The following is a 22,910-nucleotide window of genomic DNA, read 5'->3' on the forward strand; positions in this document are numbered from 1 at the left end:
ACGGGTTTGTGTTCCTGTGACTGGAGACCAGCTCTCGGCTTCCCAGCGCCCCTCTCCCACGTCCCAAGGGTCCTTCCGGGGCACAGCTCCCCTGGGAGCAACTGGAGCCACCTGGAAGGAAGCAGAGGGAGCCTCCTGAGCCGCCTGAGTCTTCCCGCCACAGCTGCCGGCTGCCCCTGGAGAGGCTCTGGCCGGTGCTCGTCTCCTCGACCACCCATCCAGCACCTCAGATGCTGGACACCCCGGAGCCCCAGCAAGGCCCCACGGCAGGAGCCGCCCCAGCCTGTCAGGAGGAGGCCAAGAGCCTGTCTCAGGCTCCAGGAAACCCCCCAGGAACGACATGTGGGGAGGGTCTCCAGCCCTCCCCACCCCAGCCAATTAGCACGTGAGCGTGAACACCGGCTTCGACTGGGGCTCTGCTCCTTCGGTGGAAACAGACTTCAGGACAACCTGGACATGCATGTCCGAGAGGGTCTAGGGACGCCCAGCCGCCCTCCGCCCAGGCTGCAGCAAGGACACAGCAGGCCCCAGGCCCCGAGTGAAGGCTGTGTACAGCACCCCCGCCGCCACCGCTGACTCGGGCTTTGAGTCTGCACTGCTCAAACATGCCAGAAGCAGCAGGCTGAGGGGGCCCCGCAGGCCGGTCGCCTCCCTGAGCCTCGGCAGATGCGGGGTGTGTGGGGCCGGGCGCCCAGCATTGCCCAGCAGGCGGCCCGGTGGAGCAGCCCCTCCGCCTCCGCACGGGCAGGGAGTGGGCCCAGCGGCGTGGCAGGGCCACCAGGGTCATGGCAAGCTCGGGACACGGGAGCTTCGGGCCCCCTGGCCAGCCAGGCCAAGGTGGACTCACATTTCTGCCAACATAGACTCAAACAGCACAAGATTTAGGAACAAAGATATAATGAAACATTTTTCTCAAAAGAGTTAAACACATACAAGTTGTAGCTTATAGGGCCATTTTAAATAAATTGATCAAAAAACAAAAGTCAAGGATGTAAACTGCATGGCTCCACGTCAGTTTCCCGGCCAGGCCCGGGAGGGAGGTCACAGCACGTCATCCAAAGGCTCACAGGTGAGGCGGGAAGACACCGTTAACCCAGGGGCCGCCGTCCCTGAACTTGAGCGTGTCCTCCAGGGCGGCCTTCCCTGCTGTGACACCCAGTCCCGTCCGACCTCCCAGGAAGGGCTGGGCGCCAGCACGGACCCGCTGGGAGAAGGAACACGCGGCCCCACCCTGAGCCCACGCAAGGTTTGGACCAAGAGCGAGAGAAGCTCCGGCGCGCGGCCTTGCCCATCTGCTGGGCAGGACCGCTGAGGGCTCCGGAGCCCGTGGATGCGAGAAACCTGGCGGGGAGGGGCCGGCCTGCAGGACAGGGGTGAAGGGCGACAGCTCGCGATCACGGCGGGCAGACTCCCAACTCCTACCTCGCCACCAGGAGGAAGCGGCTTCATTCTGAGTGAGCGCACACCGAACCGCCAGGCCCAAACCCCATCCCAGGCCCGGCCACGGCCCCCTGGCAGGGCGGGGCGCTGCGGGCTAAGAACGCACGCAGAGTGTTTGTGGGCATCGAGTTTTGTATTTTTAAGTGACCAAATCTAATAAAATGAAAAACGGGTTTACTAAGACAAGTCCAAGAGACGACACAGAGCGTGAGCTTGGAAACCGGAGCGTGAGGCCCTCGCCTTCGACACCGAGCCCTGCGGCCCGCGGCAGCCCCCAGCGAGGACGGGCTCCCGACCTCGCGTCTGCTCCGAATCCAAACCACACGCTTCGGCTTTGTTTTCCTCTCACAGGTTTTAAAAAGCTAACCCCGGGAGTCGGGCCGCTCCGTCTGCGCCGGCGGCACGTCCAGCCAGCGTCGAGCCCGGGCCCAGCGCCCGCTTCCGGCCGCCTCCGCCAGCCGTGCGCGCGGCTCACTCCTGCGCTATGCTTCTCAGCACGTACTTGACCGTGTAGGCGAAGGCGGCAAACCCAACTATAACAAACAAGTTCGCCAGGGCGCCGCCCAGGAGTCCGTGGTGCCGGTTGGCCTGCTGCAGGCCGGCGAGGTGCGGCCCGGCGCCCGGCGCGTGCCCGTTGAGGAGCGGGAGCCCGTTCTGGCCGTGGTGCGCGTCGCCATCCGGGACCACGTCTGGGAGGGGGAGAGCCTGGGGCCTGCAGCTGCGCTCGTCCTGTGCTTTCTGCTTCTGTTTGATTTCCTAAGAGAAAACGGCGAGCACTGAGATCGGTCTGAATGAGCCAGCTCCTGCGAGACCACGGAGACCCTGCCCCGACATCCGCCCTGGGAGGAAGGCGCGTGTAACCTTTTTTGCATATGTGAGGACCTAGTGACTCACCAAAAACACTAAACCTGGGCCTCACGGGCCGGCAATGAGCCAGTCCCCAGGGACCCTGAATGACTGTGGCCTTGACCCGGTGCAGCCCGGCCTCCCCTGCTCCAGCCGCGAGACCAGGGAGCGGTCCAGTCCCGCACAGCGGGGCCTTCCCTGCCACTCCTGGCCCACCCAGACCCTCGGCGGCCCAGCAGCCAGCTCCGTGCCCCCTCCCCCGGGCCTCTCCGCACCCACTCACGCCGGCGCCTGCAGTCCCGGCACCCGAGGAGGGCGTGCGGGGACAGGGGCGCCTCCGTGCTCGACGCCCGCGGCACGGTGACGCCCGCAGCACAGCACACGCTCTCGTGGGAAAGACTCAGACCCCATGCGTTCCTGACCCAGGAAGCCGAGTGCCCACCAGGCTCCACCTGCTCACCTCTGAGACTTCAGGAAACAGTTCGCAAAAGACTTTGTCTTTCAAATTAAATGCTAAACTTTGTGCAGCCAGTTGTCTTTTCTGGAAAGAAAGAAAAGCGAAACATCAGCGCCACAACTAATTCTGATTCTTTAGAATCCTGAAAGTGGATTATTTTCCAGTCCAGGGTGCTGTCGACGCACTCAGTCAGGAGGCTCTTCACCAGCTACCGTGCGGTCTCGTGAGGATTCAACTCATCACCCCGTCACCGTCAATTAATGACAACACACCTACTTAAACAACAAAGATAAAACCCATTAACCGGGTCCACGGCCACGCCGCCCTGAACAAACCCGATCTCGTCTGATCTCAGGAGCTAAGCAGGGTCGGGCCTGGTGAGTACTTGGATGGGAGACCACCTAGGAAGACCGGGTGCTAAAGGTGTAAAAAATATAAAAACAAGGGATTGTAAGCTGACAAGGTCCTTGCAACCTGTGGTCAACCAAGGGTTGCCTCGCCTGAAAACAAACCAAAGCACGTAAGCGGGCCGGTGAGCCCTGACCACAGGGGCGCCAGGGGCGCAGGGTCACGGGCGGAAGCCGAGGGCGCCCAGCACTCACCGTGAAGTCTGAGGTTTCTATGCTGCCCAGGGTGGGGCCCTTCTCCACCATGAAGCTCAGGAGCCCGGTCAGGATGGTGGACACAGACCAGGCCGGGTTCCACGTGTCTGGGTGGAAATCCGTGATGGACAGACACAGCCTGCCAAACAGCAACCCGTCACCAGCGCACGCGCTTGCCTGGGCTGCGCCCCGCCCAGCACGCAGGGGCCCCTTACCTCGTGTTGCACTTGAACCTTCCGTTCGGGGTTATCATGTAGATACTAGGAGGTTTGAAAGGGAATTCCCGGGGAAAGACGAGCTTTCCATGGTAGTAGCCGCCTGTTGGGACAGAAGCAGCCTCGTTGGAGTCCAGTCTCCTCCCCGGTACCCGCCCTACAGGCCCCCACTGGCCCCACCTGTGCCCCCGGCCACGCCGCCCATCCTTGGACACACGTGTCCTGCTGGGGTCTCACTGCGGGCTCAGGACCTCCCAGTGGAGCAGGGCCCTGCCCGCCACGCCTACCGGGAGCCCGTCACTGAGAGCGCAGCGCCAGGCTGAGGCCCCGCCTGGGCTCCTCGCCACCCCTCACGCACCACAGGCCGTCAGCTGAACCAAGTTCCCTCTCCTACACCACCAAGCTACACCCAGCAGCGAGCGAGCCCGCCACCATTTCTCCTGCCTTAAAAACCCAGCATCCTCCGCCTTCTGATCCCTGCCGCCGGCCCCTCCTGTGCACAGCCTGGCGCCACCCACCCGACACGGTGCCTGCCCCCACCACAGCCCCTCACACCTGACCCTGAGGTCAGCAGACATCCCCGCTGGGGTGTCTGACCACCCCCCAGGCATCCCGCCACTCCTGACCCTGTCCCCTCACAGACCCACACCGGCTCGGCCCCTCCCCGTCCACGCAAAGGCACCCAGCTCCGCCTAGCAGGCTCCGCCCACCACTTGCACTTCCGAGGGGGTCTCAGCTGGCCTCACGTAACGTGGGGAGCACTGTGACGACCCTCCCCTGGGACCGCCACCCGGACCCCCCCCCAAACTCCAGACCCGTGCCCTGACCGTCCAAGTGTCACTGCCCCGAAAAGGCCCAAGACGGAACTTCCCCAAAACAGCAGCTCCACCCTCTCAGGCGTCCAGACCGCAAGCTGGGAGCCCAGCCCCGCACCCGCTGATGGACCCTGTTGGCCCCGCCCTTCCATCCTCTGATGGCCTCGCTGCCTCCTGAACCCGCCTGGTCCAGGTCCGGGGCTGGGACACTCAGGGCCACCATGGAAAGGCAGCACTCGGGCCCAGGGCAGCCCGGCCGAGCGACCCCGTGAGTGTGGACGTGTGTGTGTGCACCTACAGTGAGGCTCCAGGAACGCTGCCTCCAGCACCTGGGAAAGGTCCAGCACAAGGGCGGGGCCACGCCAGCCCCAGTCACCACAGGGTCTGCTCCGACACCTCCCCTGGGCGAGCCCTGCCATCACGTTGGATGGGCTGCGGCACCCGGGGGCTTTCACGTCCACTCCGCACTGTCAGTGGTGGAGGAAGCACATGACCAAGTGTCACCTAGGAGGCCAGCTCGACAGGTGGACAAGGCCACCAGCGAGAGACGCACACTAGAACTGGCGGTGAGCGCACGTGCACTCCGCGGCACTAAGAGAAGCCCGCACGCGAGCAGAGCGGCCTGGCACGCCTGGAGCCGTGGCTCATCGGTGTCCACTGGGAGGACGCGCTGTGGCGGGCGGCCACCTGCTGCGGCTGCAGCCTGCAGACCCCTGGGGACCTGCCGAAGAGACAGCAGAGCCGCAGTCCACAGCGGCTCCTGAGCAAGACGGGCCCGGGTTAGAGCACTGGCAGGCGGAGGCCGCAGACGCCGGCTGGTCCCCGGGGACGGAGCCCCGGCGGGGGCGGCGGACAGGACCGACCAGGGAGCCGACGCCAAGCCGTGAAAAGACGGACAGCTGCGAGACGCACGGCCTCGGCCGCCGACGTCAGACCGAATGCACGAATGCGCGGGTCACCGCAGAGAAACGGCCAGGGCGCCGCACGACGGAGGGGAACCCCGGGAGACATCGCCCCGAGAGGGCAGGGGCCAGGCGGGGGTGCCGGGAGGGCGGGCCCTCGCCCAGAGGTCACGCTGTAGCTCTGGGCTCCCGAGCGGATGTGTGAGTGCCCTGCCAGCAGCCGCCACCCCTCCTCCCGAGCGCCCACACGGACGAGCCCTGGGGACCGGGGCAGAGGTGTGTGGGCTGCACGATGCTCCCCCACGGCCCGGCCCTTGACGTCGGTCCTCAGCGCACCGCACCTCTCCAGACACACGTGCTGACGTCAGGACTGCTGGCTCCTCCCACTGATTTATTTTAAACTGTTAGCTGTTCTAAGTTCAGGGCAAGGGAGGGCGGGCGACGGGAAAAGCTTCTGGTGCCTGAGGGGACTGGGTACCAGGGAGCTGCACAAGCCTGATGCGGCGGAGAGGGACAGGGCAGAAGCAAGCAGGGGCGACGGGGCCGGGACACTCAGGGTCCCCTGCAGCCCCAGCGTACCTCCCCACTCAAGTGTCAGCTCATTTCTACCAGCACAGTCCTGCCTACTCTAGGCGGAGGGGGCTCTGGTTACAAATTAATAGCTGTTCGCGCTGTATTTGGGAAATACCAAAACCACAAAGGACAACGCACACACAGACGCCAAACACAGCGCCCCTCGAGGGAGAACACCGCTGGCTCCTGGCGTCGCCTCCCCCAGCTGGGGGAGACAAGGACGCACGTACGCGCCTGCACATGGCCTGTGCGCACTGCCCAGAACCCGCCCTTCACCGGACATCCGGGCGGTCCACAGCGTCTGACCTAGTAACACACCCACCCTCCAGACCCACCCAGAACCCACCGGAACAGGGATCCTGGGCCACCACAGGGTCCTGTGAGGCAGGGACACACCTGCCACACTGCCACCCCCCGTCAGCCTGTCTGCCGCCCAGCGGCGGTCCTCAAGCCCCCTCCTCCACAGGACTCTGGTCAGTGAAACCCTAGGCAAGAGCCACACGGATGCCCCCAGCCTCCCGAAGGCAGGACCCAGTGTCGAGGAAGTTGGCTGGAGGCAGGAGCCACGGCTGGGCCCTGGGCTTTGCCCGGCTATGGCTGCTTCTCGACCAAAGCCCAAACACCTGCTGACCAAAAGTACCACAGCCTGGTCTGTCGACGACACCAGAGGAGCCTGGGGCCCCACCAGACCAGCGTCGGAGTAGCCAGAGGGTGGAGGTGGCCGGCTGGCCCAGGCCCGGTCCCACGGCCTCCCCAAGCCTCGGTGCCCACCACACGACAGAATGAGCAGAGCGCGCACTTGGCCAACACCCCCTCCTCCCTCGACAGCACCCACACCCCCCCGGGAACAGGAGGGCCCAGCCATCTCGGCATCCACCTTGCTCTGATCCCACCGATGCATCAGACTCGGCCCAACACCAGGACCTATGGACGGGCCCAGACAGGGCAGCAAAACCGGACGCGAGCGGACCCTGGGGCTCAGAGAAACGTGAGGGGGCGTCCCAATCAGCCGACCGCTACGCACGCTGCACCCCGCAGGCCCGCACGGAAGGCAGTCGGTGGGGCCGCCCGCTCTGCCAGCGCCAGGCAGACTCACCTTCGTAGGGCGTCATCTCAGGGCCTCGAACCACGTAGTGCCTGTGGGGGAGAGAAAGGTTAGCAGGCTCCGGGGACACGGACCCTCCAGAATTGGGACCCCCGAGGCCAGGGCTTTGCAGGGCCAAGCTGGACGCTTGCACACACTCGGTGCACGAGGGTCGGCTCTTCAGGCCACAGACACCTTGGTCACTCCCTCAGGGCCTCCGCGGCCCCACCTCCCGAGCCCCACCTCCCAAGTCCCCCACGGCGCACGCCCGTCCGCACAACGCAAGAGCAGCGTCCCGAAGCCTGGGACCCCAGCTCCATGATGCGTTCCTGGTGTTTCAGTGGGTGCCCGAAGGTCACGCAGGAGACCAGGTGGGCAGCAGTTGGCAGCGCGAGACATCCTGGACAAGTGAGACAGCGCCTCAGAGCGGCCGCCCTCCCGGAGCAACAGGGACAGCTGTGGCTGTCGCCACAGCCGCACGGCACCGGGCGCCTGAGCCAGGTGGGCCCTGCTCTCCCCGGGGGAGGAGCGAGGGGGGGGGGGAGGAGAGGTGGAGGCGAAGCCCCCCACCCCCCGCCAGGACGCCAGGCTCAGCGGTCAGGCTCAGCGGTGTTCGGCCACAAAGGCACAGATCAGACACAACCTTGCACTGTGGCGACCCTGCCTCCAACACCTCTTCCCACCGGGACACACAGACAGTGCTGTCTGATTTGTTTCATTCAAAACGAAACAAAACGAAACAAAAACCACGCAAGGTCCCACATCGGCTGGCCAGGAACAGCCCCAGAGCTAGGCGCGTGCCACGTCCAGCAGCGTGGCCTTCGTCTGTTACTGCTCCAATTCCCGTGCCAATCTGAGGACACTGGGAAGGGTCAGTGGGGGAGCCTGGCAGCATGGGGCGCAGTGTGGCCCGGGCAGCGCCCAGGGCCCCTCTGCTCTCAGCCGAGGGCGAAGCTCACACAGGGGCCTGACGCTTGGGCCTCAGCCGGCCTGGGGACCGCAGGTGCCAAGGAAACGTGCTTCCACGGAGGGTCTGGAGGCCTGGCAGGTGCCGGGCAGAGGGGCCTCCGTGACCTGCCCCACTGCAGGCGCAGGCCCTGACGGGCTCCCTGGCAGGGAGCGCCTCGCACGTGGCCACGGCGAGCTGCGCGATTTCCCGCAGACTCCGCCCCTCACCGCCTCTGCTGTGTCTCCCCGGGACAAACCTCAGCAAACGATCGGCTCTGGGGACCCAGGTGGGGACGGGCTTCCCGCCAACTCTGTCCTGGGGCCACGCTTGGTTTTTGTGGTTTGGGGACAGGAGTGGCCGTGCGGCGACACCGACGATGCTCGCACGCCTCGGCCCACCTCGCACTGGCCACCCCCCACCTGCCAGGGCTGGCCACCCCCTGCAGGCCAAAGACGGCGGACCCAGGACCCCTGAGCGCCTGTCGAATCTGCAAAACACTTCTGTTAACTCAGTTAAATCTCTTTCCTCTGGATTTAAGAAAAATTACTTTCAAAAATCAAAACGTAAACTACCCCTCAAACGAAGGCGACGTGCTTCTTGGCGGCCCAGCCCTACTCCTCGTGTCTCGCCAAGTCACTGGCGAACATGGGGGGGGGGGCAGTGTCTCTGTGGCAGCTGGCACCCTCTGCCCCCCTTGACAACGCACGAAGCTGACTACAACGTGACAGTCACTGCACAGATGCACTCAGGTCAGCTGGGGGGCTGTCGGCACCCGCCCGGGCCAGCGCTGGGAGCTGGGGCACCAGCTGCCGCCTCTCCAGGGCAGGGCCGAGTGGGGACGCAGCCTCACCATTCCAGGATGTTGGAGGGGAGGGGCTCCGCACGGATGTAAGGCACCGGGTCTTTCTTGATACGGAGGTAGTCCTGCTTCAGGCGCTGCGTCGCGGTGGTGGGCGCTCTCTTAGTGCTGGCGCCGCTCATCTGTTGGGGACAAACACCGACGTTCACTGGGGACCGACGACAGCCACTGCTGCCTCTCCCAGGAGCCCAGCACCCAGACGAGGCCCGGGGCCGCCCTGCTGCACCCGCCTACCCACAGAGCCACTCTCCTCTCCCGCCTGCCCCGCCGTAACCTTCATTTGTGCGACGTCACGTGCAAAGACTTTATCGAAAACCGCCTCTAACTTCAGTCACAGGTGTCTGACGCCTGGACCTGACCCCGATTGTGCTCAGGGACAACACGCCAAGGGACTGCTCACAGCACAGAACTCGGGGTGCACCCCAGACCCGCGGCTGTGAAGGCCACTGTCACACACCTCCCGGCATACTTCTCACTGGGCACGGTGGGCGCAAGGGACAGGGGAGCAGAGCAAGAGCCTCTCTTGAGACTGGAAAAAGGCAAGAGACCCTGGACAGACTCAGACGCATGTGCGCGCAGAGGGCAAAGGAGGCCTTCCGGGTAGGAGGCAAAGGTGGACAGCCAGAGTCCCCAGGGCAGTGCTGGGTCACCGTGTCAGGACAAGGCTGGCCAGCAAGGCCTGGCCTGGCCCCTGGACAGCACTGGGGAAGGGTCTCAGCCCCCATCTTCAGGCACGTCAGGCCCTGTGTAGGAAAGGTCACTCTGGTGTCTCACGCGGGGTGGCCGGACAGCGTGAGCCCGACAGGATGGTGGAGGACAGCGCCGCAGGCTGGGGACCAGGCGCGAAGCGGTGGTTCTCAGTCCAGAGAAGGGACGTGGCATGGATGTGGGGACCTGAGGCAGAAAGGTGGTGGCGGGGGACGAGGCGCCCCACGCGCTGCTCCGCCCCCGCCTGCTTCACACGCCCAGTGTCTCAGAACGCAGGACGGAAAAGCAAAACACTTGTGCTGCTAAAAAGAAAGTGCGAAGCCACCGGTCTAAGATGTGCCAGTGACAGGGGACAGGCAGGGGCGTGCAGGGACAGAGGGGCGAAGGCACCCGCGCCACAGTGGTGGCAGACCGGGTCTGGGCCGCCGAGCAGGAGCCACGCTCTGCCGCCCAGCGTGCCACGGCACCGGGTGTCAGGGGCCCAGCTCCCCGCCCTGACCTCCCTGTCGGCGCCAAGCTGACGTCACTCAGCCCCACCACGCCTGCCCCCCTCTACCTCAGCCTCTGGCTTTCGGGCCCTTTTTTGACCCAAAGGGACAGCCTGACTCACTTCCCCTCTGACCTCAATAGAGAGATGACCCCTGCCCACTGCCTGGTTGGATGTCCCTCAGAAAACTGTCCCCCCCGGACCACAGCAAGGGCGTTGTATGCACTCTGCACCCTCAGGCCTGTAGAGTGGGGCTCGGCCAGGACACACTTGCCCACCCTGGCTTCCGGCTCTGAGGTCCCTAAACCTCAGGATCCTGGTCCCCTCCCCCTTCCTGTTGCACCCAAGTGCAGGGACCCCCACTGGCCTTTGGCCTCTCCCGCCCCAGTCCACACCGAAGACTTCAACCAGGTTCCGTTCCCAGAGCTATTCTCATTGCAGCCCCGCGACCCCCCCAGTGCCATGCGAACGGACATGGTCACCGCCCCCACCTGCCAGGCTCCACGAAGCAATGCCAGCCGGACCCGCCCTCCAAGCGCCCCGAGTCGCCAGGGCCCAAACCCCCTTCTCGCCACACAGTTCGGTCCCCACTGGCAGGAAACTCACCAAGGCCCTTCCCGGCCCAGCTCGAAAACCGAGTCCCTAAAAAGCCTCCCTGCTTTCCCGGCCTGGTGCCTCCGCGCCACCCTTCGCTGGGCTCCCCGAGACCCAGGTCCACACAGCATGGGTGCCCATCAGGCCCCAGCAGAGGCCACACACTGGCCGGGGAAGGGGGCGCTTCCCACACAGCACCGCCCCAAGCTCCCGGCCCGAGATGCCACACAGCCAGGCGGCGCGCCTCGGCCAACACCTAGTAATGAACACAGCAACGGTGGGAGGGCGAGCCCCTACAGGGCTTGTTTTAAACGTGCATCCCGAAGCGCTCTGCCACACACACACACACACACAACTCGCTGCGTAATTCAAATACAACTGTGTCTGAACCCAGGTAAGTGGCCAGGCTGGACGCGTAACGCGTTAGTGGACGGCCACTCAAAATGAAACAGAGCACGCCACTCGGTCACAAACTGCTCTCGTTCTTGCTTCCAAAGCTATACTCTTTAAAATCACATTTATGACTCAACTACCCAACTCATACAAAGGGTCCCTAACGACCCTTCCATTGCCTCACTCAGAACAGCGCTCCCGTGAGCTAGCCAGGTGATTGCAGGCGACGCAACTGGGAGTCTCCTCCGACTTCCCCCTCCAGACATGTGGCACCTATACATGTCACAGCGTCTCGGTTCCCTGCACACCAAGCCCCACAGGGAGAACACGTGCGGTCTACCGCAGTGCAGGGACGTGTGTACACTAAGAACACGGAATGGAAAAAACCACATTAACACCCAGAAGCTGAAGGGAAGGCCTGAGCCCATCCCTGGACACGTCCCTTCGGTCTGACGTTGAGACAGAGCTGTCTGCCCAGCACCCGGTCACCCACTCCTTCTCCTTCCAGGTGTGTCTCCCGCTCTGCATACGTGTAGTTCAGGTGACAGTGTGACATTGGACCTGGGCCTGACCGGCCAGATGGGCACGTGACACACCCAGGGCGTGCACGGAAGTCTCCCTTCTCCACCAGGGCCCCATTGGCACCCAGGTCCAGCCATGCGTGCAGTCTGCACACTGGGCTTCTCCAGTGAGACCCGCCGGTCCTTTCTGTGGAAGCCGGTGCACACCGGGTTGCACTCACTGGCACACACGGAGCCTGTGCCGCCGCAGTGCTGTGTGCTCATGCACCTGTTGGCGCTGCTCCCACGGAGCTGTGGCCTCACCCCCTTCAGCTGTTGTCTGCAGCACCTGCAAGTGGCTGGGAACCGGATATGAATTACTAGCTAAATGGCATTAAATGAAGAGGAAAAAAAAAAAAAAGACTGACGTTTACATCTGGCCAGATGCTGAGACGATGCAAACAACTAGCACAGATGAGCCACTTGTCCAGGGCCCAAGCCCCACTCCAGCCGGCCGGCGGCGCAGTCACCCGGCTCTGGCTTCCCGCTCCTACCGCCTGAAATTTCTATTACTCCAAGGGGCAGAACTCCTGGCACACTCACTCCTGTTGGCGCTGAGGAAGCAGTTCGGGGTTCTAACTGTCCAGGGGTGATGCGGCGGCGGGCTCAACGGCACCTACCGCACCCCAACGCGGGCTCCCAGGACACACACCAAGACTGCCGGCTCCTTCGGCACGCCCGCGGGTGCGCCACTAGCAGGAGGCCTTCCCGTAGGAGGCGCCCGTGTGGCCGACCAAAGGCCCACGCTGGTCGCAGGACCACCCCGGCCCGGAGCCCCGGGCGCCCCGCCGTAACCGACCTCGGGTTCTGCGCTCCGAAGCGGCAGGCTGGGCGGGGGCGGGCCGTGCGGTGGCCCCGCGACCCCGCTCGGGCCGGCTCCGGTGGGGCGGACGCGCGGCCGAGGCCCCGGCGCAGGCCCGGCGTGCGCTCACCTCTCCCCGTGGCCGCGCGTGGGCCGCCGCCGCGCTCAGGCTCGCCGCGGCCGAAGCCGGAGCAGGGAGCGGAGAGGGGGGCCCGCGCCGGACAGCCGCACGCCCCGGGACCGAGCCCACAGCACCGCCGCAGCGCCGCCGCCGCCACCGCCGCCCCAGGTTCCAAGATGGCCGCCCGGGGCGGGGCCACCTCGCTACCGCTTCCGCTTCCGCTTCCGGCGCGCGGCTCGCTGCGGCGGCCGCTCTAGGCGGCCGGGCGGGCGTCGCCGGCGTCTCGCTGCCGCCTCCGGCCCCGCAGGGCGGGGACGCGCGGCGCGTGCGCGCTGGTGGGTCCCCGCGGCCTTGGGCCCCGACGCCCCCGGCTGGTGTGGTCGGTGCACCACCGCCATCTCGGCGTTTCTCGGCCATATCGCTGTCCAGCGGGCAGCCCCCGGGGTCCCGGACCCCCACCCTTTCCCGTACACTCTCCTCCACAGGGCCTCGGACCTCCGGCCGAAAGGGGGTGCGCCGTTCCCGGGAAGACAGTCCCAGTTAAAGAGTTAAAGAGTGACCCCGGCAGTGCTGAGTGATCCCGCCCTGAGTTCACTGGGACCCCGACTCTCCCACCAGCCACCTCCCCCACCTCCCCGCCCCCGCTGGAGGCCCAGTTCTTGTGACCACTTAGAGGAGCGGCAGGCGCTTGAGGTCCTCAGCCCACCAGTGGCCGAACCGGTTCAGGGCCCCTGAGAGTCAAGTCCTGGGGTGTCTGGCCACCAGTGAGGAGCGGTCGGGGAGCCTTGCGGGAACCTGTGCCAGGTGGGCTCAGCCGTGGGCAAGCCTGCCCAGCCTGCCCACTGGGACAGCCCTTCTCGTAAAAATAGTTCCACTGGTTCCCGACCCAATTTCCCACCCAACCCATGAATGGGGTCATTGTGCACCAGCGGACACCGCACTGAGGCTCGCTCTCGCTCCCACGGTCCCCTCCCTGGCTGTGGGGGAGGGGGAGGCAGAGCTTGGCCACCCTGCCGTGTAAATGGGGCTGAAGCAGGAAAGTGGGGTACCGGGGGATGTTAGAGTCCAAGGGGAGGTCTCCTCCTGAACAGCGTTGCCAGCCTTGACTCCTGGGCCTGGAGCTGCTCCTCTCCACGTCACGTCTGCCGTGGGCGAGTGTTTGCAGGGACCTGAGGGGACGGACAGGTCAGGGTGGGCAGTGGGTCCTGGACCAGGGGATGGCCAGGTGGGTGAGTAGGCCAGCACACTACCCACCACCCTTCCTCGAGAGGCCACCCACAACAGGACCAAGTCCGGGACCAGAGTGTCCACCACAGGTTGTGCCAAGGGAGACACTGCCCATTGACTGTGAGGCAGACAGTGGTCATTGGCCTGGACAGACGCAGAGGGGCCATCACTGTGCGGTGCTGTGTGGCACCGTGCAGCAGGGCTGGGGTTCAAATCCCACCTCTTCACCCTTCACCACGACCCTGAACGCTTCTAAGGTCAGGATAAGCTGACTGACCACATGACAATTGACGGGGGACACTGGGCACTGATGAGCCCAGGCATGACCGTGCTCACCCTGAGTCTGGCGCACCCAAGGTACCTCAGACAGGGTCCTGGATCCCGTCTGACCCTGGGCAGAACCCTGGGGTGCTTGTCACTCAGTCCACTGCCGGGCCGGTCGGCCGCGGGACCCTGGCCTGCTTCCGCTCCAGCCCTGGCCCTCCTCCCTTCTGGAGAGGCCGATGGTCCCCGGCTGTGCCTCCTTCTGCCGAACTCAGACTGCATCAGCCCCTGCTCCCCTTCCCCTCCCCGAGGGCCCTGCCACCCCAGGCGGGGCGGGCCCAGTGGCTGTTAGCGCGTGGGAAATTGCCTAAGAGAGGCCGCCCGGGGCACGCGGGGTTCGCACACTCACTCGCACCTGCAGAGCACCTGCGGCGACAGTGTGGGGGCACGGTGTGGGGCACGGTGTGGGAGCACAGCGTGGGGCTCCGGGAGGCCCTCTCCTGTCCCGCTTCCTCTCCGTGGGAAACGGGGATGCGGCCCCTCGACGGGACGGCGGCAGAGGGGAGTGCGACGCCGAACCCCCAACGTCGGCCCCCAGCCTTCTGCGCACCAAACACCCCTGGGTCACACAAGGGAGACGGTGCCCAAGCCAGCTGTAGTTAGCAGGTCCTGCCAAGACGCCGTGGCCCAAAGCCCACCAGCCCCACTCAGGTTGCCCAGTCCTCTGGCCACCGAGCTGGTGGCCTCAGTGATTGGGATGGACGTGAGCAGCTAGGCTGGTGGTGACTGGGACCTTTGCAAACCCCAGAGCTGCGCTCGAGAAGGACTTTGGCCTGTGAGCACTGCGCATGGCCGAGCTGCAGGAAAGGGACAGTGTCTCCCTCTGTGTCCTAAGAGCTTCCAGGAAAACAGCCTTGAACTGATGGCTGCCATCCCTCCCCAGGGCAGGACCTGACGGCCTCGGTCACATCTGACCAATGGGGGACCATCTGTCCAGGGCGCCAAGTAGCTGCCCTGGAGGTGACCAGGGGTGAGGAGGCGTGTGCACGCACACCCCGCACCTTCCAGACCCCGGGTCCACAGAGGCCAGCCGCACAGGCGCAGCCTCACACCCTGCCACCCCAGGCTGCGGGGGACGCCTCCTGGAGCTCCCTCTGTGGTGGTCAGAGCCTCTGCCTGACACTGGTCAGTGCTCAGGGGAGGTGGGAGGCTGCGCAAGGCACCAAGGAGCCCTCACTTCCAGATGAGCCAGCCCCCAGGCCCAGGGAGGCTGGCCCTGCCTGCCCGCGCCCACCAGGAAGCCGGCAGGCCTGCGGGCCCGTGGGCCAGGTGTCACACCTGTTGTACCAGAGCTCCCCAGGCCGACTCTTCGCTGCCCCTGAGGATGGGGATGCCCACAGGGAAGGGAGCTGAGCCTGGGGACAATCCCACAAAATGCCAGGCACCTGCAGTCTCCAGGGCACCCCAGCCTGGAAGGGCAGCCTGGCTAGCGCTGGGCCCGGCCTCAGTAGGGCGGGACATTCTCATGTTCTGTCCACGCACAGCCATTGAGCGACCGCATGGGCCCGCCTTGTGCCAGGAGCTGAAGACACCCCGTCCTGCCCCAGCCTGTACCTCCCGCTCCTCCAGGGGCCAGCAGGGCTTGGGAGACAGATGAGGGGACAGACCAGGAAGGGACAGGGGGCTGAGGACCCCACTGCCACTGGACATAGTCTCCATGGCCTGGCGAGGTAGCCGGAGGCACCCTCTGCCCTCCCAAAGGTGAGCTCTGGGGTGGCCCCCACCTCTGCCCAGTGGCGCAGATGTGGGCGTGGACCAGATCGCTGAGCCTCGGCCCCCAGAGCCTTCTGTTGGCGCCCTGGACATCCTGGTGCGGCGGCTCCCCAGAGGGCAGGAGGGCCTGTGTCCTTCACTAGACAAGCCCCAGGGCACGGGCCACACAGGCTCTCCTGCCCCTAGCCAGGCTCCCTTCCCCTCCAGCTGCCCTTGCCTGGCCAGGACCCTTGGCTAGACCCCAGACCCAGATCCCTGAGGCCGGCCCCTCCGGCCCCTTTCCACGTGGCTGACTTTGTGACCTGCGAGACACAGGTTCCAACAACGTGGAGTGTCTGAGGCCTTCTGCCGAGGGGCCTCCCCCAACACCTTGATGACCCTGCCCACTGCCCAAGGAAAATTGCTCAGAGGTAGTAGGCTGGAGACATCCAAAGCTGGAGCTCGGTCTCGGGGCTCTGACGCTGGCCTGGGGGGGCGTCTGCACACCCGTGAGTGACATCAGCTGGTCTCGCCTCGGAGCCTCGAGTGTGAGGAGGCGCCCCAGCCCCATTTTGCACTTGAGGAAACAGCTCAGAGAGACTGAGTAATCCAGGAAAGGTCACAGCCAGAGAGTGACACAGCCATGATTCCCACCCGCACCCTGGTGAGTCCAGGGCCAGCTCTTCGCCAGGTATGACTTCCTGGTCCCATCCGCCCCCTTCCAAAGCCATGAGGCTGGTGACCTCACCCCTCCTCACAGTCACAGCCACCAGCAGGGCAGGTCAGGAGCAGGGTTCCTCCCACATCCTGGACCATGTCCTCAGCACTGATGTAGGGTGCACCTGCCCTGGGGAGGGTGCAGTAGGACCTGAGCTGACCTCTCAAGCCTGGGATGAGACTGAGGGACTGGCCGTCGGGGATGGCGAGGCCTCTGGGCCGTCCTGGGGACATGTCGGGTCCCCCTGTGGGACCGGAGGTGGCGGGTCGTCCTGGGGTGGGGGCACTGGGTGGTCCTGCCTCCAGCACGCCGGGTCTGGCGTCGCACAGTCACGCTGAGGCGGAAGGTCTCATCCTCACAGACAAGGGTCCTTAGCATGCGCGTGGCCATGACACGTGTGTGCCATCACAGTGCGTGGTCTTAGCGTGTGCTGTGTCACCGTTGCATGTAGTGTGGTCCGTAGTGGCCTCGGTGTCTGATGGGGAGGCCGAGCCGTGTGCCTGGGGGCACCAAGGGCCATCTCGACACCCAGGCCGCAGGTCGTCCCCACGATGAGTGCCTACCCCAGTGGCTGGGCAGCATCCTAGGGGCTCAGAGCAGGGCAGGGGTGAGCGTGAGGGGTAGGGACATGGCGGCGTCTGCCCTGAGGGAGATCTGAGCCTCAGGTGTTGGGGGTCCGCCCTGGGGGCGCAGAATGGGCACCCAAGGGGGGCCCAGCCCAACCCACCTGCTCTTCACCCTCCAGGATCCTGAACCTCGTTGTCCACGGCCAGGGTCATGGCCCCGGGGCTCCGAGCAAGAAGGCTCAGCCAGGGAAGGGACCCCGTCCCCGTCCCCGAAGGCGTCCCTTTCCAGGTCCGGAGGAGGTGTGGCTGCGCCCGCAGGCTGGCCCCTCCCCGGCACCTTGCCCCACACAGGCCTGTTATAAATAGGAGGCTGCCTGGCCAGCATCGGGCCACCTCCCTGTCACCTGCTGGAGCTGCCACTGTCTGGCCGCCCACCACGGGAGAATGGAGGCTCCTGCACAGGTACGGAGGGGCACCTGAGGGGGGATCCCCTTCCCACGCAGGGCAGCTATCTCTTGGGGACACCCGGCCTGAAGTGGAGGGGGTCGTGTGCCACACGGCACCTAGAGTGTGTCCACGCGCGCACGCGCGCACGGGAGGATCGCAGAGCCTCCTCCACCGTGAGGCGCCCACTGACTGAGTGGGGTGCGTGTGTGCACCCGTGCGCGTGTGCGGCAGGCCCGAGCGCCGGCGCCCCGTCCTGCTGTGTCTGGGGTGGTTGGGGCCTGGGTCCCCAGTGCAGCCGGGGTCTCGTTCCCACCTCAGGAAGCCCGGCTGGTCTGGGCTCCAAGCGTGGGAGGAGGGGAACCGGCATGGTTCCTGGAGTGAGAAAGACCCTTCCAGAGCCTTCGCCGCCTCACCTGCAGCACAGCCAAGGGCCCTGCCTTGCCCGCGAGCGCTCAGCGTGATCATGGGGACGCACATGTGGGCAGAGCTCTGTGCTGTGTAGACCCCACCAGCAGCCCCCCCCACCGCCTCGTGTTCCTGGTCTCGAGACCAGAGAGGGGCCCGCAAACCCAAGGCCACAGGGTGGGGAGGCCCATGCACCCCCTCCTCGTACCTGGGGCCCCACAAAGCTGGCTGGCTTGCCGCGACAGGCGTGTTCCCAGAACGCAGAGGAGCAGCCTGCTCGGCGTACCTGGCCGGGCATACCTGGCCGGGCATGTGCTGGCTCAGCCCCCTCCCCAGGTGCCCCCAGGGGCTCCCAGGCTGTTGGTGGGAGGAGCCCAAGCTCAGGAGGCTGCCTCGGATGGCGAGGAGAGCTAAGCCGAGGATGGGGACAGTGTGGAAAGTCCACAGGAAGCCCATGCGGTGACTCAGTGCATGTCTAAGGCCAGCAGGCCTGGCTCGTCAGGGCCCTACGGCCCTGCGCACTGTGGGAGCTGGGGGTTTGGGGACCCTGCGTCTCGGATGCCTGAACCTCCAGGGCAGGACGAGGGGCCAGGCAGGCCGGGGCTCTACTTTCTTGGGTCCCCGCCACTGGCTGGCCCACCAGCTCGCGGCCCACGAACAGGGCTCCCCAGGGAGTCAGCACTTGGACGACGCCCCGCCCTGGACCCACAATACTGAACGGGACCAAGGCCCGACCCACGGCCCAGTCGTGGCTCCGCCAGTCCGAGCCAGACGCGGCCACACTGCTGTGGGGTGGTGCTGGAGGCCACGGAGACCCACGGTCAGGCCTTGCCAAGGTCCCCCCAACGCTGGGCTCTGCGCGCACGGACACGACGCAGTCCCCACCCCACACAGGTCACCTGGCCTGCTCCTCCTAGGAGGACACTGCCCCATGTGGGGATGACAGCAGAGACCCACCCAGCCTAAAGCCCACGGGCGGACGAGGCCAGGCAGGGTGCCATGCCTGCGCTATGACATGCCTCCGGAGGCTTCCTGGTGCCCTGCCAAGTGTCGGGATGGCTGCGGGGTCATCCCAAGTGCGGAGAAGCCTCTGATGGGGCCTCTTCCGAGTGTCAGCAGCTGGGCTGTGCCCTTGGTGGCTGAGGGACTGTCCTGGGAGTTCCCGGGGACAGAGAATGGAAGTCCGACTGGCATGGGGTGGAGAGGCCCAGGTGGAGGTCAGGCTGGGCGGTGGGCGGGGGCTCTGCTGAGATTCGCTTCCTGGCCGCAGGCTGGAGCACTTGCCAGGGCAGCGGGGCCAGGGCCCAGGACCCGGGGGGACCTCCATGCCCAGCCGCCACCGCCACCACCACCGCCACCGCCGCCCGAGGAGGAGCGCGGGGAGAGGCTGGTGGAGCTGCACGCCTCCTTCAGGGAGCTGTTCACCTTCTTCTGCGCCCACACCACCATGCACGGCCCCATCCGCCTGGTCTGCTCCAGCCAGAACCGCCTCAAGACGGCGTCCTGGGGGCTGCTGTTTCTGGGCGCCCTGGGCGCGCTGTACTGGCAGTTTGGGCTGCTGTTTGAGCAGTACTGGCGCTACCCCGTTCTCATGACTGTGTCAGTGCACTCGGAGCAGAAGCTCTTCCCATCGGTCACTCTGTGTGACATGAACCCGCACCGGTGAGGACCGGCGGCCGGGGTGCGGCCTGGGAGGGCAGGGCTGGGGGCTGGGAGGCAGGCCGGAGGTCTCTGAGGCAGCCTTTTCAGAAGAGCTGCTTGTCACTGGGCTGCAGGCGTGAGCCTTCGGGAGAAAGATGGGGGCCACGTTGCGGGTGGGGAGGCGGCAGGAGCAGAGATGGGGCAGCAGTGGGTGCACAGGTGGCCAGGCCAGGCTGGGGGTCCTGACTTCACTCCGGTCGGGCTCCCAATTTGGAACCTCCTTCTAGGTGTCCCAAGGAGGGGGAGGGGCTGCTGTCCCCTGACAGGCAGTGCCCTGTGACTGAGGCGGGATGCTGGGGGCGGGGCTCCGACTCAGGACCCCCTTCCTCACTCTGTCCCCACAGGCCCAGCCTGGTCCGGAACCATCTGCAGGCACTGGACAAGTTTGCCCAGGAGAATATCCGTGCCCTCTACAAGTTCAACTTCAGCAGGAGCGGAGACTCGCCCTTGGCGGAGGACCCAGGCCCAGGGCCTGTCTTCCCGCTGGACCGCACAGTCCGCCTTCAGAGGCTTAGCCTCCCAGGAGGCCAAGACAAAGTGGGCTTCAGACTGGTGAGTGTCCCTGGCGAGCGGTCAGCCTGCGGGCACTGAGCGGGGGTGGGCAGGGCGGACGAGGGGCCGAGCCGAACTGACGCCCCCGCCACAGTGTAACAGCACCGGCGGCGACTGCTTCTCCCGGGCCTACGCGTCGGGCGTGACGGCCCTGCGGGAGTGGTACCGCTACCACTACGTGGACATCCTGGCTCTGCGGCCCGCGGCCCCCGAGGACGCCCGCCGCAGCCCCGGCGGCCGCTTTGTCTTCTCGTGCCGCTATGATGGCCAGGACTGCCAGGCCCGGTGAGTAGGGGCAGGGTGGGGGCCACCCCGGGGGCCTGCCAGTTGCAAACAGCTCTTTCCAGATAAGGCAAGCCGTGGCCCCTCGGGCCGCACGCACGGGGGCCGGGGCGAAGCCGCGTGCCGGTCTGAGCGTGGCCCCCGTTCCAGGCACTTCCGGACTTTCCACCACCCCACCTACGGCAGCTGCTACACCTTCAACAGCAGCTGGGTCGCGCAGCGCCCAGGCGTCACCCACGGTGAGCGCCGGCCCGGGGCGGGGCGCGGCAGGGGGCTCCTGCCGGCCTGGTCTCACTGCCGGCCTCCCCCAGGGATCAGCCTGGTCCTCCGGGCCGAGCAGCAGGACCACCTCCCGCTGCTGTCCACGGAGGCTGGCGTCAGGGCCATGGTTCACAAGCACGACCACACGCCCTTCCTGGAGCACCACGGGTTCAGCATCCGGCCAGGGACGGAGACCACCATCGGCATCCGAGAGGTGCCACGGCCCGGGGGGCGGACAGAGGAGGGGCCCCAACCCTGCCCTGGGGCCCGAGGGGGAGGGCGGTTCGCTGGAACTGGAACTGCCCCCTCTCTCTAGGACGAGGTGCACCGGCTTGGGAGCCCCTACAGCCGCTGCACAGACGGCGTGGAGGGCCTGGACGTGCCGCTGCTGTACAAGGCCTCGTACACCATGCAGGTGCATTCGCGTGAGGGCTTGTGGGAGGCGGGAGGGGACAGGGAGAGGAGGGCGGTGCTGTGGGGAGAGACCGGGGTTGGAGGAAGGGCAGGCAAGACTAGAGGGAGGGATGGCTGCCCCTGGGACCCCAGCTCCCGTCCCCTGCTGTCCCCCCAGGCCTGCCTGGTCTCCTGCTTCCAGCAGCTGATGGTGGAGACCTGCTCCTGTGGCTACTACTTCCTCCCCCTGCCGGCGGGGGCTGAGTACTGCAGTTCCGCGCGGCACCCGGCCTGGGGTGAGCCCCCACCCTTCCTGTCCACCTGCGCGGTGCCGCTGGCTGGCGGCAGAGTCCAGAGTCGGGTGTAGGCCCGGTTAACCCTCAGACCTCCCCGCCACCCCTGGGTCGCTTCTAACGGGTTCACCTGTGACCTCCCAGGCCACTGCTTCTTCCGCCTCTACAGGGACCTGGAAACCCACCGACTTCCCTGTGCCTCCCGCTGCCCCAGGCCCTGCAGGTGAGTGGGGAGCGTGGCGGACAGGGGTCGCTGCCCTGGGCACCACAGTAGGGGTGTGACGGAGTCTGTCCCTCCTAGGGAGTCTTCGTACAAGCTCTCTGCCGGGACCTCCAGGTGGCCTTCCTCCAAGTCAGAGGTGAGGCCCCAGCAGGGGTGGCATGGGGGAGACAGCATGTGGGTCTCTCGGGGCCCACAGAGTGCCCCCGAGACCAGCCTCTGCCCCTGCGGTCCCCACCCTCACGGTGCCCTGCAGCGCCCTGGGGGCTGGGGGGAGCGGCGGTCACAGTCCCCCTCCTGTGTGCAGGACTGGATCCTGGCCGTGCTGGGTGAACGGGCCCGCCAGAGCCCTCGGAGCCCAAGCCCCAGGTGGGTGCACTCTCCTCCTCCAAGGTCCCGTGCCGGCCCCGCCCCCCGCCAGCCTCACCCTCGGTGCCCCAGGTGCCCCAAGGAGGGCCCAGCCCCTCACACTTCTGCCCCACCAGGAGCAACGTGGCCAAGGTGAACATCTTCTACCAGGAGCTCAACTACCGCACGGTGGATGAGACGCCCGTTTACTCGGTGAGCCGCCCAGGGGCCGAGGCCAGCAGGGGGCGGCCGCGGGCCAGGCACGCGGGGGCGCCGCCCCGGCACGGCCCTGCCCGCAGGGGGCGCGCGTGCTCACTGTCCGCTGCCGTCCACAGGTGCCGCAGCTGCTTTCGGCCATGGGCAGCCTCTGGAGCCTGTGGTTCGGCTCCTCCGTGCTCTCGGTCCTGGAGCTGCTGGAGCTGCTGCTGGACGCCACAGCCCTCGCCCTGCTGCTGGGCCGCCGCCGGCTTTGCAGGGCTCGGGTCTCCCAGCCAGGGGCGGGAATAGGTGTCCCTCACCAAGCCAGAGGCTGACCAGTTGACCCGTGTCTGCGGCATGATGTCGAACTCACCGGGACCCAGCTGGCAATGCCTCCAGGGACTCTGGTGGGTCTCAACTGAAGAGGGAGGCCAAGTATGAGCCCACCAAGACTCCTGACTCCTGACACTCAAACCAACCCGGGCCTGGAAGCTGCAGCATTAGCGGGCTCTCCTGGCCGCCCAGAGTGGGCCAGACCAGCACCACAGGACGTCCCTGGCCAGCCAAACCAAACCCGGGGCCCAGGCAGCAGCCACACAGGAGCCTGAGGGCTGGCAGGCAGGCCCTAGGGTGCCCAGCGCATCCGCCCCCCTGCCCAGCGGCGGCCCAGGGACGGGAGGAGGGGAGTGTCCTTACTGCCCTGGGTTCCCATGTTCCGGGCACGGCTGAGCATCTGTGCAAGCAGGTGTGTGCCTGGGAGTGTGCACATCACGAGTGCATGCGTGTCTGTGCATGTGTGTGCATTCATGTGAATGCGCCTGTGCGGGGCTGTCTCCACACGGGAGTGTCTGCGCAACACGGCTGCCTACACCTGTG

General features: G+C 66.2%; 2 protein-coding genes and 1 pseudogene across 4 annotated transcripts; 2 read left to right on the forward strand and 1 right to left on the reverse strand.

Moving 5' to 3' along the window:
* Window positions 1–880: 880 nt before the first annotated feature.
* On the reverse strand, window positions 881–12,580 carry UBE2J2 (ubiquitin conjugating enzyme E2 J2). Of its 3 annotated transcripts, none has more exons than XM_016144489.2 (7): window positions 12,417–12,580; window positions 8,734–8,864; window positions 6,947–6,987; window positions 3,561–3,663; window positions 3,346–3,484; window positions 2,747–2,827; window positions 881–2,196 (listed from the first exon to the last, which is right to left on the reverse strand). In XM_016144489.2, exons 2-7 carry the CDS (start codon window positions 8,862–8,864, stop codon window positions 1,912–1,914), a joined length of 780 nt encoding a protein of 259 aa, XP_015999975.1. In that variant the 5' UTR covers window positions 12,417–12,580; the 3' UTR covers window positions 881–1,911. The 3 variants fall into 3 exon arrangements, with proteins under 3 accessions (XP_015999975.1, XP_015999976.1, XP_015999974.1); XM_016144490.2 differs by lacking the exon at window positions 12,417–12,580 and adding an exon at window positions 12,028–12,268; XM_016144488.2 differs by lacking the exon at window positions 12,417–12,580 and adding an exon at window positions 11,667–12,268.
* LOC118605136 lies at window positions 3,051–3,169 on the forward strand (annotated as a pseudogene).
* Window positions 12,581–17,244: 4,664 nt separating the features above from the next.
* SCNN1D (sodium channel epithelial 1 subunit delta) lies at window positions 17,245–22,369 on the forward strand. The gene is made up of 13 exons (XM_036223813.1): window positions 17,245–17,396; window positions 19,057–19,448; window positions 19,832–20,039; window positions 20,134–20,324; window positions 20,472–20,560; window positions 20,633–20,796; window positions 20,899–20,997; window positions 21,154–21,271; window positions 21,413–21,491; window positions 21,570–21,627; window positions 21,796–21,881; window positions 21,974–22,049; window positions 22,172–22,369. Exons 1-13 carry the CDS (start codon window positions 17,379–17,381, stop codon window positions 22,367–22,369), a joined length of 1,776 nt encoding a protein of 591 aa, XP_036079706.1. The 5' UTR covers window positions 17,245–17,378.
* The last annotated feature ends 541 nt before the right edge of the window (window positions 22,370–22,910 follow it).

Source organism: Rousettus aegyptiacus, unplaced genomic scaffold (genome assembly GCF_014176215.1).
Source record: "Rousettus aegyptiacus isolate mRouAeg1 unplaced genomic scaffold, mRouAeg1.p scaffold_m13_p_1, whole genome shotgun sequence".
NCBI lineage: Eukaryota > Metazoa > Chordata > Mammalia > Chiroptera > Pteropodidae > Rousettus > Rousettus aegyptiacus.

Bases quoted from the DNA above. Each gene is read 5' to 3' on its own strand.
- UBE2J2 (XM_016144489.2), bottom strand. From the start codon at position 8,864: ATGAGCGGCGCCAGCACTAAGAGAGCGCCCACCACCGCGACGCAGCGC. The intron at 6,988-8,733 runs GTGAGGCTGCGT...TCTCCCCCACAG, and splicing joins CCCTCCAACATCCTGGAATG to GCACTACGTGGTTCGAGGCC. The intron at 2,197-2,746 runs GTGAGCAGGTGG...GTTTTCTCTTAG, and splicing joins TGTTTCCTGAAGTCTCAGAG to GAAATCAAACAGAAGCAGAA.
- SCNN1D (XM_036223813.1), top strand. The intron at 20,797-20,898 runs GTGCCACGGCCC...CCCTCTCTCTAG, and splicing joins CCACCATCGGCATCCGAGAG to GACGAGGTGCACCGGCTTGG. The intron at 20,998-21,153 runs GTGCATTCGCGT...CTGTCCCCCCAG, and splicing joins AGGCCTCGTACACCATGCAG to GCCTGCCTGGTCTCCTGCTT.